We start from the raw sequence: 18,525 nt of genomic DNA, 5'->3' as shown, positions 1-18,525 counted from the left end.
GGATAATAATGCAGCAGGTTACGTATAACAACATGCAACTGTCATTAAGATCAACCTGTCAGCCAAGTGGAGGGGAGGATATTTGAAAAACTTTGCAAGTTACGGGGCTCAAAATTATACTTTTCTGCATTGCCACAAAAGTAAGTATAATTTACTTTGGCTGCTTATTTTGTATATTCTGTGTGCTGGAGATCCAGAGGCCTTTGGTCATGGGACACCTTCTAAACATGTATTATCAAATAATAAACACTATCAACCAGCTCTGCAGACATTTGCTGTGAAGCTGCTGGAGCTCAAGTAGAGTCAGGCTATGTTAGTAGCGGAATAGTATTAACACACTAAGGAGTATCTACATGCTGACAGGAAGTGGTGTTGGCAATTCAGAAGTTTACAGTGTGGAATTTAAATTAATGTTGAACTTACAGCTAGCTCAGCACAGTGCTAGGAGACATTAGCTTTGGAGGTACCATTTTTCCTTTAAGGGGTAAAAACAGACATCCTAGCCACTTGTAAATCAATAACATTCTACAGCATTTTTCAAAAAAGTAGAAATAATAACCCCCCCCAGCCAAATTCAAATTAACATAGTTACAGTCTACAATAATTTCTAGAACTTTAATTGGGTACAGGGTTCTTCACTTTCCCCCCAAACCATTGTGTAGTTTCTCTGCACTGTTAAATTGACATGTTCTAACCCAGAGTTGGCTGCACAAAAGTGTAGGCAAAGTAACCCCTATATATATTTATTGCTAAATCTGTAAGAAACTTTAGGATGAAAGATATTAAATATAAATGCAAGACAACAGTCTCCCCATAAGAGCTCCCCACTTAAACATGCAATTTGAATTTTTTTTCCAGAGAATAAATAATATGGAAGTCCTCTAGGAAAGGAAAAAGTTAATCCTTGACTAGGCAAGTTAGCTTGGTCTGCAAGTGTATGTTCAAATGGCGAATTTTAGAGACCTTTTCCTGTACCACTGGATAAGTTAAAGACACACACACCAACATACAGTGGAGGGCACGGAAATACAGGAAGGGACAAGGTTCAGAATTAACTCTCTGGTGCAAAGACTCAGAATTTCCAGAAACTCTGTACTAATGTAGTCGGTATTAGCATGACCTACATACGCTTTAGACCAGAGGTCACCAGTCGATCGCAATCGACTGGTCGATCCCAGAGCCTCTGCCAGCTGATTGCGATATCCATCCGCTAAAAGTTCGGCGGTGCAGCAGGGCTAAGGCAGGCTCCCCTCCGACTGCCCTGACCCCACACCGCTCCCAAAAGCGGCTGGCATATCTCTGCGGTCCCAGAGGCGTGGGGGCAGCAGGTCTCTGTGCGCTGTCCGCCCCCGCAGCTCCCATTGGCCATAGTTCCCAGCCAGTGGGAGCTGCGGACTCGGTGGTGGTGGTGGTGGTGGTGGTGGTAGGATTTTTCACACCCCTGAGCGACAGTTATACTGATGCAAGTTTATAGCATAGACCTGGCCTGAAACACATAATGCAAAATCTTTCAACAAAGGAAAGAGACTTTCAACACTATGTTTATGTTATATGACTGTCAAAATCAAGACTTGTCTCCAAGTGAGTATTGCCAGGTTTGTATTAGAGGCAGTATAATGTTTAGCAATTCACGATTGTGACATTCCAAGTTTGCCTAGAGTAGCAAACATTCTACCCTTAATTCCCAAATAAAGTCTGCACACAGAAAACAGCATATGTAGGTAAACACAAAAAACAGAACCGCCCTAGAATTCAACAGCAAACTAACCTATAACTGCACATCTAATACATCTTCAAACACATTGGCAGGCCCTTCAACCAAAGCAGCCTTTCTAAGAGATCCGCATTCACCTGGGCAGTGCTTCTCAGCAACCGGTCCGTGGACCAGCGCCAGTCCCTGAGATCTCCCTGACACAGTTTAGGAAGGCAGCAAGCCAGTCCCTGGTATCAAAAAGGTTGAGAAACACTGACCTCGAGGATCAAGTTACTATTTAACTAGAAGTTAGGTCCAATGCCTGATCTGATTTAGATGATGTTTCCTATAACTTTCCCTTTCATTTCTATCTAAAAACAGCCCCACACCAAAGGACACCCATCCAAGGCTCTGGACACCTTTGAAATACACTTAAAAACACAATGCTAAAGGGACAACAACTTAAATCGTCCAACACATCAGCTTTTCTCCTTCTCCCACCCAATCACACCTCCTCTCACTGCCAGTCAAGCAGGCCAACAGGACTTAAAACTTCTCCTCAACCACACATCCCCACTGAACAAGAGCCACCCCCACCCAAGATCGGAACAGCCTAGAGGATGCCTGGGGACACACATTAAGGAGGGTGCTCGCACTGAAGCAGGCAATGCGCTAAAGCAGCCTTTCCAAGGCTACACTCCTTGCCTACCCCACGGTCCCGGGGGGAGCCGGCTGGTCACCTTGCTTCCCCGTTACGTTCCCGCAGGAGCCAGCTGCGAGGCTGCTGACCGCTCTCCCGGGGGCGGGCTGGGCGCGCGCGGGGGACACACACCACGGGGAGGGTCACAGAGCACAAGGCCAGCAGGGACCGTGGGGAACATTTACTCTGGCCTGCCGTAGGGCACAGGCCCTAAGACGGCCCTGCCCGAGTCCCCCACCCCCGTGTGTGTGTGTGTGTGGGGGGGGTCTGCGCAGGTCCGGGAGCGCTGCCTACCGGTACAGCAGCAAGGGGAGGGTCATTCACGGGGGGGGGGGGGCACAACACCTGGACCCAGCGCCCAGGGTAAGGACCAGGATGGGGGGATCGTGGGGGCGGGGAGAGGGACCGCCCCGCCTTGGGCACAGCCCGGAGCCCAAGACACCCCCTCCCCGCGCCCCCCACTCACAGCTCCATCTGCGAGCCGCATGCGCACTGGTGGCACCTCCTCTCGTAACAGACTCGGGCGCGAGCCGCAGCCTCACAACCGTCCGTGGCAGAATCAGCAGCCGCCGCAGCGCTTCCGTACGCGTCATCCAACCGCACGTCACGCCGGGATCTGTCACGTGACACCGAGATGTACGAGCGCCACAGCTCCGAGACTCTTGCCCGACTCTTGTTCCTGGGGAGGGCGGGGGAAAGGTCCTCCGTGCGCACCTGCTGGGGGAGTGAGGCGCGAGCGGGCTACGGGGGGCGGACGGGGACACGAAACTACACCCTGATTACTTCACGCCATCCATCCGTGCCCCCCCCCACCACCACGGGACGCCGGCCTGGCCCGCCCATGTCACCGGCAATCAGCGAGCCCCGCCCATCACCTCAGGGCCACGCCCGGTGTTGGCACCATTTGAACGAAAGGGTAGGAACCGGATCCACTTAGCTGCCTCAGGCCTAGTTGAACTAGGGTGACCAGATTAGTGTGAAAAATCAGGATGGGGAGGCGTGGTTGGGTTTCCAACTTTCTAATCACGGTGGCACAAAACCGAACACTGCCACCGCCCCCTCACTCTATCCCCCCGCCTCTGTCGCTTGCTCTCCCCAACCCCACTCACTCATTTTCACCAGGCTGGGGTGCAGGAGGGGTGAAGGCTCCGGCTGGGGGTGTGGTTTCCAGAGCCGGGCCAGGGCTGAGGGGTTCAGAGTGCAGGAGGGGTCTCAGGGGTGCGGGGTTGGGGTACAGGAGAGGGTGCAGGGAGAGGGCTTCAGGCAGCGCTTATCTCTGGGGCTCCCCAGAAGTAGCGACATGGCCCTTGGCTCCTAGGCGTAGGGGCGGCTCCGTGTGGTGCGTACTGCCTCCGCCCGCAGCTCTCATTGACTGCACTTCCTGGCCAATGGGAGCTGCGGAGCCAGCATTCAGGGTAGCACGCAGAGCCCCCCTGCCCATCCCTCTGCCTAGGAGTGGAGGGACATGTTGCTGCTTCTGGGGAGCCACGCAGAGCCAGGTAAGGCGCCTACCAGCCATGCCAACCGGACTTTTAACGACCCAGTCACCAGTGCTGACCAGAGCCACCAGGCTCCCTTTTCGACCGGGCATTCCGGTCAAAAACTGGACACCTGGCAACGCTCGAGTGGGGGTAATAGGCACCCATATAAGACAAAGCCCCAATATTGGGACTGTCCCTATAAAATTGGGACATTTGGTCACCCTAGTGTGGCCGCGGCTCCACCCACACCCAGGGGCTCCAGGCACAGAAGGGCAGGTCCCTGTTTATCCGCAACCATGCCCATTGCTTCCCTGCCGCCTCCTCCACCATGTGCCCGCACACAGCCGCCTCCTGGACATGGCTCCAGCCCCCTGCAGTGCCGCCCCGCCCTCAGCTGCTGTGACTCGTGCCATGGCCTCGGGGCCACACTCAGCCTTGGTACTGTGGCAGCCCCTAGAGCCGCAGCAAGGCTGGGCCCCTGGTGTCCACACAGCGCAAGCAGCAGCACGACTCCGGGGCATGCGGCAGAGCGGGGGACACAGAGACAGGCCAGCATTGAGAGCAGAACCCGTGGGCACAGCGGCAGCACACACAGCTCAACCCGTCCGAGGGCAGGTACTTCCACTGTCTATGTGTGCCTGGGGTACCAGGCGTGGTGGTGGGGGTTGCATACATTAGCATTAAGGATCAAGGGATACTCCTCTTCTAGCAGCTGTCTGGGGGCCAACAGCATCCCATCAGTAATGCTGACCTACCAGCAGGAGCAAGTGCTGGGCTTGTCTACACTTATAGCACTGCAGATTTTCCACACCCCTGAGCAACATAGTTTTTTGCTACAAACTTATGTTGGTATATCACAGCCAAGCCTCAAACTGTAACTCCAGAACAAAGCTGAGAACAGACCTACACTTAAAGCTGCAGCAATGAAGCTGCGCAGCGTTAGCGCAGATGCCACTATGCCCATGAGGGAGCTTCTCCCCTCAGCGTAGTTAATCCACCTCCAGGAGAAGCCCTCCCATCAACCTAGTGCTGTTTACATCGGGGGTTAGGTCAGTATAACTGCGTGGCCCAGGGATGTGAATTTTTCACATCCCTGAGCTATGTAGTTATACTAATGTAAGTTTGTAGTGTAGACCTGGCTTATAGTGATATCTATATATTCTCAGCTGTGGTCTGCACTACAAACTTATGTCAGTATAATTACATCGCTCAGGGCTATGGAAAATCTACACCACATGTGTCAAACTCAAGGCCCGTGGGCCACATCCGGCCCGCCATACAATTATATCCGGCCCGCGAAATCGTTTTATATATCTGTTTTTAATGGCCCTGTGATATGACGCCCCAATAACACACACTACAAATCCCATGATGCAGTGCAATTGCCGCCAACGGCAAGCCGCGGTTCAAGTTCGCGGTCTGTTGATGTATACAACGCTAATATCAAATCAAAGCTAGACCCCAACAATGGCCAAGAGAAAAATTGATTCTGAAAACCGAGGCTTTCAAAGCCGGTGGGAGAATGAGTATATGTTTACTGAAATTGCAGGTAAACCAGTGTGTCTCCTTTGCGGGAGTAATATCGCTGTAATGAAGGAGTATAACCTAAGACGGCACTACGAGACGAAACATGAGAACAAATTCAAAAACCTGAGCGCAGGACAGAAGCTACAAAAGGTAGAGGAGTTGAAGAAGAATTTGACATCCCAGCAGACGTTTTTCACCAAAGCAAAATCACAAAGTGAAGCTGCTGTGAAAGCAAGTTTCATTGTGGCCGAAGAGATCGCCAAATCAGGACGGCCGTTTACCGAGGGGGAATTCGTAAAGAATTGTATGATGAAAGTGTGCGACGTCCTTTGTCCAGATAAAACACGAGCGTTTGCAAATGTAAGCCTCAGCAGAAACACTGTTGCTAATCGGGTTTGTGAGATGGCGACTGATTTGAAAACACAGTTGACTGAAAGAGCAAAAGATTTTGTTGCATACTCCCTTGCCGTGGATGAAACTACTGACGCGACTGACACTGCACAGCTGGCGATATTTATCCGTGGTGTGGATTCCAATTTGTGCGTAACAGAGGAAATACTGGACATTAAATCGATGCACGGGACAACGAAAGGAGAAGACATCTTTGGAAATGTATTTCAAAGTGTAACCGACATGAAACTGCCGTGGGAAAAACTCGTTGGACTTACAACAGATGGCGCACCTGCTATGTGTGGTGAAAAAAATGGACTGGTGGGAAGGATGCGCTCAAAGATGCGGGAGGAGAACTGTGCCGGTGAGTTGACAGTGTATCACTGCATCATACACCAGGAATCGCTGAGTGCTAAAGTCCTAAAAATGGATCATGTGATGAACACTGTAACACAAACCGTCAACTTTATCAGAGCCCACGGTTTAAATCACCGCCAATTCCAGTCTTTTCTGCGGGAAATAGATAGCGAGTTTGGCGATATGCCATATCATACGGAGGTCCGGTGGCTAAGTCGGGGAAAAGTTCTCAAAAGACACTTTGAGCTGCGAGAGGAAATCTGCCAGTTCATGGACAGTAAGGGGAAAGACTGCACAGTTCTGCGGGATGAAAAGTGGAAATGTGAGTTGGCGTTCCTGGCTGACATAACGTCGCATCTTAGCACTTTAAACCTTCAACTCCAGGGACGGGAGCACATAATAACCGATATGCATGATGCAGTGAAGGCATTTCAAGTGAAGCTGCGCTTATGGGAGACACAAATGCACCAATGCAACTTGTCTCACTTTCCCTGTTGCCAAGTAATACGGAACCAAGAAAGTGCCACAGTTTTCCCAAATGCCACCTTTGCTGAAAAACTCAGCGCGCTGCGCACTGAGTTCGCACGGCGCTTCAGTGACTTTGAGGCACAGAAAAGTAACTTCGAGCTGCTTCGCAACCCATTTGCAGTCGATGTGGAAACCGCACCTGTAGAAATGCAGATGGAGCTGATAGAACTGCAATGTAACGGGACACTGAAGGCAAAGTACGACACTGCGGGGCCAGCACAGTTCACTCGCTTCATTCCTGAAGCGATGCCGCAGCTCCGCCAACATGCGGCTCGAATCCTGTCCATGTTTGGCAGCACATATCTGTGCGAGCAGCTGTTCTCTGTGATGAAAATTAACAAAACGTCACACAGGAGTCGCCTCACTGATGAACACCTGCAATCGATCCTGAGAATCTTCACAACACAGAACCTAACCCCAAACATAAACGAACTTGTTGCAAAGAAAAGACTCCAAGTATCAGGCTCTGACTAAATAGGACAAGAAAATGGAATGTTATGATTTGTTATGATTATACTTTTGCTTTAAATTCAATTTTTTATTTATATTTTCAGATTTTTTAATATTCCAGCATGTACAGATTTTGAATGTATTGTATTGACAGGATATTTTTTTATGAAGAGCAAAATATTTTAAGTTGAAATGTATTTATTTTGGAATGATATCCTGTATTTTGGTTCATATTAATGGTTAAAAAACATAAATATTTAGTCTGTTAAATAAATGGTTATACTGTTCGGCCCGCGAGTTTTGAGTTTTGGCCCCCTGTGCAATTGAGTTTGACACCCCTGATCTACACCCTTGAGTGATCCAGTTATACCACCCTAACTTCTGGTGTAGACAGCGCTATGTTGACAGGAGGGCTTTGCCCATTGACATAGGTACTCCACCTCTCCGAGAGGCGGTAGCTATATCGACGGGAGAAGCTCTCCTGTCAGTATAGGTAGCATCTTCGCTAAGCACTAGAGCATGCAGCTGTAGCACTGTAAGTATAGACAAGTCCTTAAGCATGTTAAGTAAACATAACCACAAGGGAAGCAAATAAACATTTGCAGTACAGGGGAAGGTGTATTGGTCTGTTAGTTGACCTCCAAGATTTCCCCCTCTCAGCTCATGATCCTATTTTAAACTGTTAACTGCACAGAGTAATGACATTTTAGAATAAAACAATAGGACTGTTTAAAGTACTAGCTCAAACAGAATTCTTAACATTTATATTTCCACATGTATGTTCCTAATTATCTCTGCTCCAATGTTATTTTAAAAATAGGTTACAAGAGAATAGTTTAGCCATTATTAAATATGTAGGGCTTGACTCAGCATTGTGTTACTCCAGGCTCATACCAGTGGAAATCCATTGATTTTTATGGAGTTACATCAGCTGACAACTGGAGTAATACAATGCTGATTTAGATCTGTGGTATCTATAAAAACACTAGAAAAGGTTTAGCTGTTTAAGAGCCTGAGCTTGCCTCAGTGAAGTCAGTGGAAAGTCAACGGCCTTTGAGCTTAAGCCTCATGTCTCACAAGGCACCTGAGGCATGTCAGTAGTAATATCTAAGAGCTCACTGCTTAGATGGTTTGTCAGTGGCAGACCCAAGTAGAGGAGTGACATCAATGGGAATTGGATCAAGACCTGGCATTCTGCACACTTTGATGTTATATAACTTACTTAAAACACCACATGCCTCTTTTTATCATACTCCCTACACTGCTATGCACTATATGTTAGAAAGTTGCCAACGCTGTTCTACAGGACAAAGAGCTTCTTGTAACTGCTCTAAATTCTGCTCCAGGAACTGGCTGCTGGAGGCACTGCAGAGTGATGCAAGCTGAGCCTACCACCTCTCCAGAATTAAGAGTGTCACATATATGACACTCTAGGCCTCCTCTAGCTTTTGAAATTGCTCCTGCACTTGGATCTGCCAGGAGGTAAGCCAGCAGATGGACCCCTTATACTTACACCTTTCTGAAGCTACTTTGCTTCTTAAAAAAAAAAAATTATTGAAGCAAGTACCAAAGTAACATCAGGGATTCCTACTACATCTGGCAGTACTGATTTTACAGACTAAAGCCCCAATTCTGCAAATAATCAGGTGCCTATTTCATTTATATGAGTAGTCCTCTTTCCCAGATGCACCAAACAGAACAACTGAGGATTGAATCACTTGTGTTTAAATGATATGAGACATTCCTACCTCTCCAGGATCTTGACAGTACTCCAAGACCTTAAGGGTACATCTACGCATCAAAGCAAAAACTCATGGCATCAAGTCTCAGAGCGCAGTCTACAGACTTGGGCTCGCACTACGGCACTAAAAATAGCAGTGTAGACATTCAAGCTCTGGCTGAAGCTCAGGTTTTGAAGCCTAAGGAGAGGGGGTGAGCTTCAGAGCCTGAACTCCAGCCCGCGTCCAAACATCTACACTGCTATTTTTGGTGCAATAGCACCAGCCTGTTTCTGTAGACCAGGCTCTGAGACTTGCTGTTGCGGGTTTCTGCTTGCCATATAGATGTACCCTAACTGGCTAGCAAATTAAAGACTAGAAGTAAAATCCTGATCCTGTAGAAAACAATGGAAGTTTTGCCATTTAAGCAGATGTGGCCAGGACTGGAAGTTAAAACCAGGTCTCCCATATGGCACTATAGAACACTAGTCAATGAGAGTTGCCCACGCACACCCCTTTTACATTAAGGTAACTAAGTGCAGGTTAGGTGACAAAGTACATTAAATGCACTTGCTTTTCTACTGTAAAAATCTGGGTTTGAAACTGGCTGGGGCCACAAGTAAAATGAGTTTGATGATCTCATTCTGGTTGCCAGGGGACATTTTCCATATCACAAAATTACACAGCAGTCTAACATCATAGGCTTTGTGTTTTCATGAGAGGCACAGAACTGAAGTCTTGAAGGTCAGGACAGAGATATATTGAATGTGATGTGATGGAGCCTTCATCAAACTTGCCCACACTTGCTATAGCCCAGATGAGATTCCTTAGACCTGGCAGGATAAGATTTACCTACCATCTTTTGAGTCAGATTCTGTATGATCTTTATGTGCTGCTGCAAACTGGCTCTGAACACACCTGTTGAGTTTTGCCTATCAGCTTTCAGGTAGCATCCACTTCTATTTCTGGTGAAAGTTAGGGATTAATGGCACGAGCTATTGCATTAAAATTAACCATATATTTAGAAAGCAAAAAGCCAGGTGTTTTTGAGGTTGAATCAAACCTATTCATCTAAGGCAGGGGTGGGCAAACTTTTTGGGCCGAGGGCCACATCGTGGTTGTGAAACTGTATGGAGGGCCAGGTAGGGAAGGCTGTGCCTTCCCAAACAGCTTGGCCCCTGCCCCCTATCTGCCCCCTCCCACTTCCCACCGCCCTCATAACCCCTGTTCCCAGTCCCCTGACTGCCCCCCCCCAGAACCTCCGCCCCATCCAACTCTCCCTGCCCCCTGGGACTCCCTGACCCCTTACCATGCCGCTCAGAGCAGCAGGAGCTCGCAGCCATGCCACCACGTTTCCCAGCAGGAGCAGCAGACCAGAGCGCTGGCAGCTCTGGTCTGAGGCTGCGGGGGACAGGGGACAGCAGAGGAGGGGACGGGGGCTAGTGTCCCCGGCCAGAAGCTCTGGGGCCGGGCAGGACAGTCCCGCAGGCCAGATGTGGCCCGCGGGCCATAGTTTGCCCACCTCTAATCTAAGGCATAAGGACTGACGCGTCTTATATTTTGAGTCTTTGTGTGTTTAGTTCATGGATGCATCACTTCACCTTAGAGACAGCATCCTGTTTTTTGAACGAGTTTTGAATAGCTCTTTCAACAGAAAGATAGTGGCAACATTGTTGTCACATTGGGACCAGCTTCAGTGTACAGGAGGTGAAAATGTTTTTAATGTGCCATGTTACAGAGAATCTAGTCAGATTACAAGTAGTTGCAAATTAAAGCCTATCTAGTAAGCTATTGCTTTAAACACACTACTTAAAGTATAACAATATTGCATATACTATTGCTTTATGAACAATCATTTGCACAAATGTCAATGCTTATTTGTTGAGTCTTCTGAGAGACTGGACAGCAAAGGCTGTCAAAGACCCACTGAGCAGGCAGAGAGGCATGGGGGTAGATAGTTTATCAAGTCCCTAAACTCACCCTATGTTTCGTACTACTCTTTGCTTTTAATAATAGCAAGTATCTAGTAATATATTAATAAAATGTCAAGGCTGCTACTAATTATAGACATGAGAAACCTGTTGTCTATGCCAGGATAAAGTTCAAAGTACTCCCCAGCTTTGAGGTTTATCATCTACATAGGATAGATCATCTCAGGATGAACCCCGTGCATTACACCAAGAATTCATAGATGGTTCAGGCAGCACAAGCCAATGTATAATAAAGGTTTTATCACATCTTTTAAACAAGCCCAGTACTTCCTGTGCCAGTTTACTTACATGGTGTAGTGTTTATGTTATGGTCATCCTTTAATTTCACTTATCATTGATAGCATTATATATTAAGTTGTCTGCCTGTGTGATTTAGAATATTATTACAGACATGTGGGACCCAGTTCATCCCTACTGTAACTCCACTGAACTCAGTGGAAATATACCAGGGATGAATTTGGCCAATGATGTCGATATTTGTACAGGCAATTAGAACTATGATTTATGGCATTGTTGATGATTTAGTTGTCTTCTGCTGTTGTTATAGTTTTGAATACAATTAAAAGAAGTGATATAATTTTACCCAGAATAAGTATTTGGGAATACAAAATAAGTGAGGGAACACATTTGTGAATTTTAATGGACAAAAATAGATAGTCCAGACACAGAATAAGGACCTGAGGACTCAGAATGATCTAGGAGATTATTTCTGACCCAGAATAGGCCTTTGTTGGGATGGCACTGCTAAATAACACTTTGAAGCAACTAGGTCAGGAATATGCAGCCTTGCAGCTCCCACTCTCTTTGAGGTTTTTCAGCAAGTCATTCTACCTTGAAGATGAGAAAGTGATGGAACAATATGTTTACAATATCTGTGAGCATTTTTACTGTGTTGGGAAGAGAAGCTGCAGAGTCATAGCTTTGACGATTCATTTATGTACCTTCAGTAGCTCACAAACATTCATTGATTTATCCTTGCAATACCCCTGAGAGACAGGGAAATGTTATTGTCATTTTATAGAAGGGGATAAGGCACAGACACATTAAGTGACTTGCTCAAGGTCACACAAGAAGTATGTGGCATAGCTGGGAACCCAGCCCAGCCACTTTTACTTTGAGAAGTTCTAGCACCTCCACGCTTTGGAATAGGGACTTGAAATGTGCACGGGGGGCGGGAGCCTTTTTGTCATAGATGAGCCTAACCTTATTCTCAAAAACAGCTGAATCATTTTGACTGAGATTTTCCCAAATGGTTGAAATTTGGCAAGTTATAAGCAACTGAAAATAGGTTCTTATACTGGGAAGTGTTGCACAACTTTAACAATAGGCAGTGGTCCAAGTCGAACTATAATTCATTCTTTATTTCATTACACATACAAGAGACATTTTACATTAAGTAAAATAATGAATGAACTACAACTGTCACATACGAGCCTAGTGCTTTTTGATGGACAGAATGATGTCTTATTTAAAAGAGAAAAAAATATTGCAGTCTCACTGTAGGTCATTTATCTTAATCTCTGGGTATTATTACAAAGCTCAGCATTGGGAGAGGACTTCGAATACAGAACTTCTCTTTATAAGCTGGTTAGCCAATAATGATGTGTGCATGTCGCCTAGAATTATTGATTTTCAGTAGTATCAAGCCAAATGCTGCTTTTAGTTATAGATCTGCTGTGACATCAGTGGAGTTGCATAATTTGGCCACTACCTACCATTTGAAGCACGGTGGTTCTGCCATTTCCTCCAAACAGCCATGCAAGTTAACTTATAAATTCCCTTCCAAAATTTAGTCATGAAAGTTGAGATTTTCAAAACCATCTAGGGGATTTAGCTGTTCAACACCCACTGAAATGAATAGAAGTTCTGTTGTTAGGCTAGATCTCCTAGTTGGCTTTGAACATACATAATGGTTGAGATTTTCTAAGTGGGCACAAATGTAGAGCCTCTACTAAATCCCCAGTGCATCACGGGAAGACTTAAAGCTACCTTTAGGCAGCAGCAGAGGGTCCTCCTAGTATAAGGGAATCTTCAACTACCAGCCATACATCAGTTGCTCTGCTCCTGCCTCCCTACCTGGCATCAGAGGTATTCCAAGGTCAAGAAGGAGCATGCCAGGGTGGAAGGGGGGAGTGGCTTCTTGAGAGCCATTATTCATTGGCATCAGTTAGAGCAACCCTAAAGCTGCTCTAACTTGTGTGGAGGCCAGTATGGCTCACATCAGTCTCCAAGATTGAGAAGAATTAAACATGATGGTAAGCCACCAATCTTCTCCCCCTTCCCCCAGTGCACTCAGCATTCTCTGGCAAACCTGGCCCTAGGTATACTAGGTCTCTATAAATACCATGAGTGGTGATACCAATTATATTATTTACAATATTATTAAGCATCACATACATAATGCTGTAAATTTACATGGTGCTTTACAAGCACATCATAAAATGCATTGCTTGCCCTCAAGCGCTTCCAGTCTAGACACAGCTGTAACTTCATTGTCCTGCAAGGTGGCTGATTGTTTTGTCTCCACCCCAGTATTGTGCAAGTGACTTAAATCACAGTGGTCATTGGCTCCATGCAGTTGCACAATCAAAATACATATTAGTTGGGCAAAACTAACTTGCTAACATTTACATTTTTAGCCCAATGCAGCATGATATAGAAACCTAGGCTTAAGACTTCTGAATTCCCCCACCCCTGCAGTTAGTCTGGGGGGCAAGAGTTTCATGAAAGTTCATTGAGCGAGCTGTATCTAAAGAAACTAAAAGAGAAAAGTGCCATGCACAATGGACTGCTAGATATATAGTGGATAAAAACAGCATATGTAAACCTAGTGGTTCAGCAATAAATGTAACAATACTTAGATACATAGATCTCAACATCCTTTGCAAAGGAGACAAAGTATAATTATCCATATTTTACAGATGGGGAAACAGACACAGATGGGGTAAAGTCACACAGTAGGTCAGTGACAGAGCCAGGTGCTTAGTGCAGTGCCATGTACACTGGACCATGCTGCTTCCCCTTCCATATTTATCAAGTGGAATATATTTCTAGTGGAAGATTTTAAATTGACAGGTATTCTTGATCTGCAGGCTTATGTGGCTAGGAGCCCTGAATGAACTAAAGCCCCAGCTTCCTCAGAGGCAATATACAGCTGCGTTATTCTAGAAGAGCTAATACCAGCAGAACCCACAGCATCATTCTTGATTCAAAAAAGCTATTTCCCTGTCAACCACAAAGGTAACAGCATAACATTTTACATTTCTATAGCATCTTTCACCCCACTGGTTCTACAGCAAGTGCAAGCATTTACAGCTGCTATTGTCAGGAGATGATGGCACTGGAAAATGGCAGCCCAGAATTAACTCTACAACTACATTTGGGCCATTCCAATATAGTCTCTGCCATGTTGTATTGAAAGCCCCTTACAACATACTGTTGGTCAAAACAGGGGCTTAAAGAGAGTTTATATTGGAGAGTTGCTGTTTCCTACTGAAAACAAAGCAGCACAGCTGCTGCATGGATGCAGCCATCTCTCAGGCTCTATTCATATCACATGTTTGTTATTCCTAGGCCCAAATCCCCATGGTCTCATACATTCTATATTCATCTACCCCTTTGCAAATCAGACTGGTAGCTTTTTACAGCCACAATGTATTCACTTTGCACAAGTAAAAGTGACCACACAAGTTGCAAGACAGTGACCACCAGGAGCCCCATATCCAAAAACCTAGCAGAACCAGCAGTTGGAGTCTACATATAAGCACTATATTGCCGCAGACAACACTCTAACGTAACAATTATAGTGCTGACATGTTTGCCCCCCCTTCCTCTGCCCCATTTCTAATGATTTCCCACAACCGGGCTTTGGAACAACGAGCCACTGTTTTGTTGGGGGAAAATGCAGCTATATTAAATCCTGCCAGGATACATCGATGGTGCCAAGTTATCAGACATTGGTACTGCTTTCAACAGCTCTTGCTGCTGTGGATGTAGTGACAATTTAAATATAATGGGCCAGATCCTTGGCTGGTGAAAATGGGTGCAGTACCACTGCAGTCAAAGGATCCATGCTGATTTACCCCCAGCTGAGGATCTGGTGCATTGTGTACAAATATTTAAATGGATGTAGTCACATACCGTGCTCAGATACAATACGGATAAGCATAGGCTAGAAAGAGCTATTATATAATAGTTTATGCTACTTAAAGCAGAGAAGCAGGTGATGGAACTTCTGTACAGAGGTTTTCCTAGAAAGCACTTTTCAAGGAGAGATAGACTAGTTCACAATAGTAGGGAACCTCTTTTATATTGTCCTGAGTGGTCAAGATCCTGGGAGGCTTGGATCCATCTTTCTGAGTTATGGAAATTATGTCTAGGTTTTATTAGTGAGATTACAGCATTAGTAATTTTAAACAAAAGCCAATTCTAGGTGGTTCTGGTTGATAGACTCTTACTGCAGATGGTTCCATATTAGGGGATGATTAATTTGTTTTGGGCTCAGTGAAAAAATCTTACCTAGGTTTTCCTCCCACAATCACCAAAGGTCCTTAGCTGGTGTTTCCATGTCATGGAAAATAAATTATTCCATAGTAATCAAGGAAATAAAATGGCCTGGGATCTTTTTGAAAGGAAGGTAGAAGGCACTCATATACAGTAGAACCAGACAGATCCCGGAGAGGTGACACCTTTCCTATCAGCCTATTCACCCTATGGAATTGCAAGAGGATGAGCCTTTTTGCAAACCCCTCCCAACTCTCCAGTGTCCTATTTAAAATAGCCTTTTCTCTTTCAGCTGCCCGGACCAAACAGCCACTAAGCAATCTAGCCTAGGAGGTTGCCGCCGCCATGATTCCTGACTAAACATCATCCAGCACAGATGAGGCAGCAGAGGCCCGGCAACCTTCCTTCCTTAACACAGCCATGGTAGAGCCTGGCGCTCCAAAAAGCCCCTCTCCTCCTAGCCAAGCCGCCTGCAAACGTGAGACCGCAAACAGGCCGCTCCCGGGCAGGCCAGCTGGCGGGGGGCGTGCACGTATTTAATCAGCTGAAGGCAATTTGGGATTGCTTTCGGGTTTCCCCCACTGAGCAGAACAAACACTCCCCGCCCCCGGGAGGCTGCAGCTGCAAAGCAGCTCTGTAAGAGCCTGGCCGCCCCCGGAGCTCAGCCCCCCCGTGCTTCCCTGCGGGGGGTGGGCGCAGCGCTGGCCGCCCCCCAGCCCTTACCGGTAGTAGCGATCATCCTTGTACGGGGTCAGGTCCTCTCTGATCTCCTTGTAGGTCTCCTTGACCGTGCGGCAGAAGCGCTTGAGCTCGCCGCAGAGCGGGGTCTCGAAGGCGGGGTAATCCGCGTCCATCCCGCCGCCGCTGCCTGCAGCCCCACGCCCAGCCCGCGACACCGGCGAGCCAGTCCCCCTGAGCGAGCGAGCGAGCGCCCTCCGGCTCCGGGGCCGAGGCGATGGGTGGCGCTGCCGGTGTAGCCCCACAAAATGCTCCCCTCCCGTTTTGCTACTGGGAGCGGTTTCTGCCACGCAGCGTAGCAGTTTGGTAAACGCTCCCGGTCTGCTTCCTCTGGGGGGGGGGGGGATGGTTGCAAAACGGGAGGGATGGGGTTGTGGTGGAAAACACTCCCGGTCTGCTTCCTCTGGGAGGATGGTTGCGAAACGGGAGGGATGGGGTTGTGGTGGAAAACACTCCCGGTCTGCTTCCTCTGGGAGGATGGTTGCGAAACGGGAGGGATGGGGTTGTGGTGGAAAACACTCCCAGTCTGCTTCCTCCTGGCTAATGTGCCAAATTGATCTGTTGCATGATTGAGGCATACTGTTTTACTTTTTTGTGTGTGAATCCGTGAAAAGGGAGGTAAGGTTTGGGGGAACGGAGCATGCCCCTGAGCCCAAGGTGAGACCACAGTGGCCCCTTTTCATTTTTTCCACTGGCTTCTCCTTGCTTAATTCCAATGACTGGGCTGCTCATGCACCTGTCACTGGTCCAGGGATGGTTGCAAAACGGGAGGGATGGGGTTGTGGTGGAAAACACTCCCGGTCTGCTTCCTCCTGGCTAATGTGCCAAATTGATCTGTTGCATGATTGAGGCATACTGTTTTACTTTTTTGTGTGTGAATCCGTGAAAAGGGAGGTAAGGTTTGGGGGAATGGCGCATGCCCCTGAGCCCAAGGTGAGACCACAGTGGCCCCTTTTCATTTTTTCCACTGGCTTCTCCTTGCTTAATTCCAATGACTGGGCTGCTCATGCACCTGTCACTGGTCCAGGGATGGTTGCAAAACGGGAGGGATGGGGTTGTGGTGGAAAACACTCCCGGTCTGCTTCCTCTGGGAGGATGGTTGCGAAACGGGAGGGATGGGGTTGTGGTGGAAAACACTCCCGGTCTGCTTCCTCTGGGAGGATGGTTGCAAAACGGGAGGGATGGGGTTGTGGTGGAAAACACTCCCGGTCTGCTTCCTCTGGGAGGATGGTTGCGAAACGGGAGGGATGGGGTTGTGGTGGAAAACACTCCCAGTCTGCTTCCTCTGGGAGGATGGTTGCGAAACGGGAGGGATGGGGTTGTGGTGGAAAACACTCCCGGTCTGCTTCCTCCTGACTAATGTGCCAAATTGATCTATTGCATGATTGAGGCATACTGTTTCACTTTTTTGTGTGTGAATCCGTGAAAAGGGAGGTAAGGTTTGGGGGAACGGCGCATGCCCCCGAGCCCAAGGTGAGACCACAGTGGCCCCTTTTCATTTTTTCCACTGGCTTCTCCTTGCTTAGTTCCAATGACTGGGCTGCTCATGCACCTGTCACTGGTCCAGGGATGGTTGCAAAACGGGAGGGATGGGGTTGTGGTGGAAAACACTCCCGGTCTGCTTCCTCTGGGGGATGGTTGTGAAACGGGAGTGATGGGGTTGTGGTGGAAAACACTCCCGGTCTGCTTCCTCTGGGGGGATGGTTGCAAAACGGGAGGGATGGGGTTGTGGTGGAAAACACTCCCGGTCTGCTTCCTCTGGGGGGGATGGTTGCGAAACGGGAGGGATGGGGTTGTGGTGGAAAACACTCCCGGTCTGCTTCCTCTGGGGGGGATGGTTGCAAAACGGGAGGGATGGGGTTGTGGTGGAAAACACTCCCGGTCTGCTTCCTCTGGGAGGATGGTTGCGAAACGGGAGGGATGGGGTTTGTGGTTGAAAACACTCACCGTCTGCTTCCTCCTGGCTAATGTGCCAAATTGAATTGATCTATTGCATGATTGAGGCATGCTGTTTCACTTTTTTTTGTGTGAATCCGTGAAAAGGGATTTTTTTTACTTTACTCTTCCAATTTGCATCATATACAAAGCAATTTTGGGGGCCACTTCCATTAAAAAAAAGTTGCAATACTCTAGTAACATGTATTTGGAAATGTAAAAAATAACCAGTGAAATACATTCAAAAATTAATTTGTAATAATTTGAAAATACACTAAATCCAACATTTGAAAACATTAAATGCTTTAATGGGATGTAGACATTTGCAGTTACATAATGGGCTCTCACTGGGTGATGGTGATGGTTGGTGCAAAAGGGCTGTCGCTGCCTGGGGGTGGTCTACAAGGACCCCTAGGTCCTTCTCCTCTTCCGTTACTTCTAACCAATGCGTCCCCATCTTGTAACTAAAATTGTTGTTAGTTATCCCCAAATGCATCACCTTACACTTTTCACT

The 18,525-nt window shown here is 47.3% G+C and overlaps 2 protein-coding genes across 4 annotated transcripts in view; one reads left to right on the top strand and one right to left on the bottom strand.

Annotated features, from left to right (window-relative positions):
• The window catches only part of TMEM181 (transmembrane protein 181), a 67,785-nt gene extending 51,478 nt beyond the window's left edge, over positions 1–16,307 (bottom strand). The window contains exon 1 of one of the 3 annotated variants that reach the window (XM_008173007.4): positions 16,062–16,307. In XM_008173007.4, coding sequence (XP_008171229.1) covers positions 16,062–16,192 — 131 coding nt within the window. In that variant the 5' untranslated portion in view covers positions 16,193–16,307. Of the gene's footprint in view, positions 1–2,859; positions 3,272–16,061 lie in introns of those variants that run through there. The other 2 variants (XM_008173008.4, XM_065590372.1) reach the window with 2 other exon arrangements.
• Positions 5,102–7,466, top strand: LOC135982390 (general transcription factor II-I repeat domain-containing protein 2A-like). Its single transcript, XM_065588896.1, has one exon. It carries the CDS (start codon positions 5,342–5,344, stop codon positions 7,148–7,150), a length of 1,809 nt encoding a protein of 602 aa, XP_065444968.1. The 5' UTR covers positions 5,102–5,341; the 3' UTR covers positions 7,151–7,466.
• Positions 16,308–18,525: the final 2,218 nt, after the last annotated feature.

Source organism: Chrysemys picta, chromosome 3 (assembly GCF_011386835.1).
Source record: "Chrysemys picta bellii isolate R12L10 chromosome 3, ASM1138683v2, whole genome shotgun sequence".
Taxonomy (NCBI): domain Eukaryota; kingdom Metazoa; phylum Chordata; order Testudines; family Emydidae; genus Chrysemys; species Chrysemys picta.
Note: the sequence above shows the minus strand (reverse complement) of the source record. Positions and strands in the feature narration are given on the sequence as shown.

What these genes read in the sequence shown, in the direction of transcription:
- LOC135982390 (XM_065588896.1), top strand. Translation starts at nt 5,342, where the DNA reads ATGGCCAAGAGAAAAATTGATTCTGAAAACCGAGGCTTTCAAAGCCGG.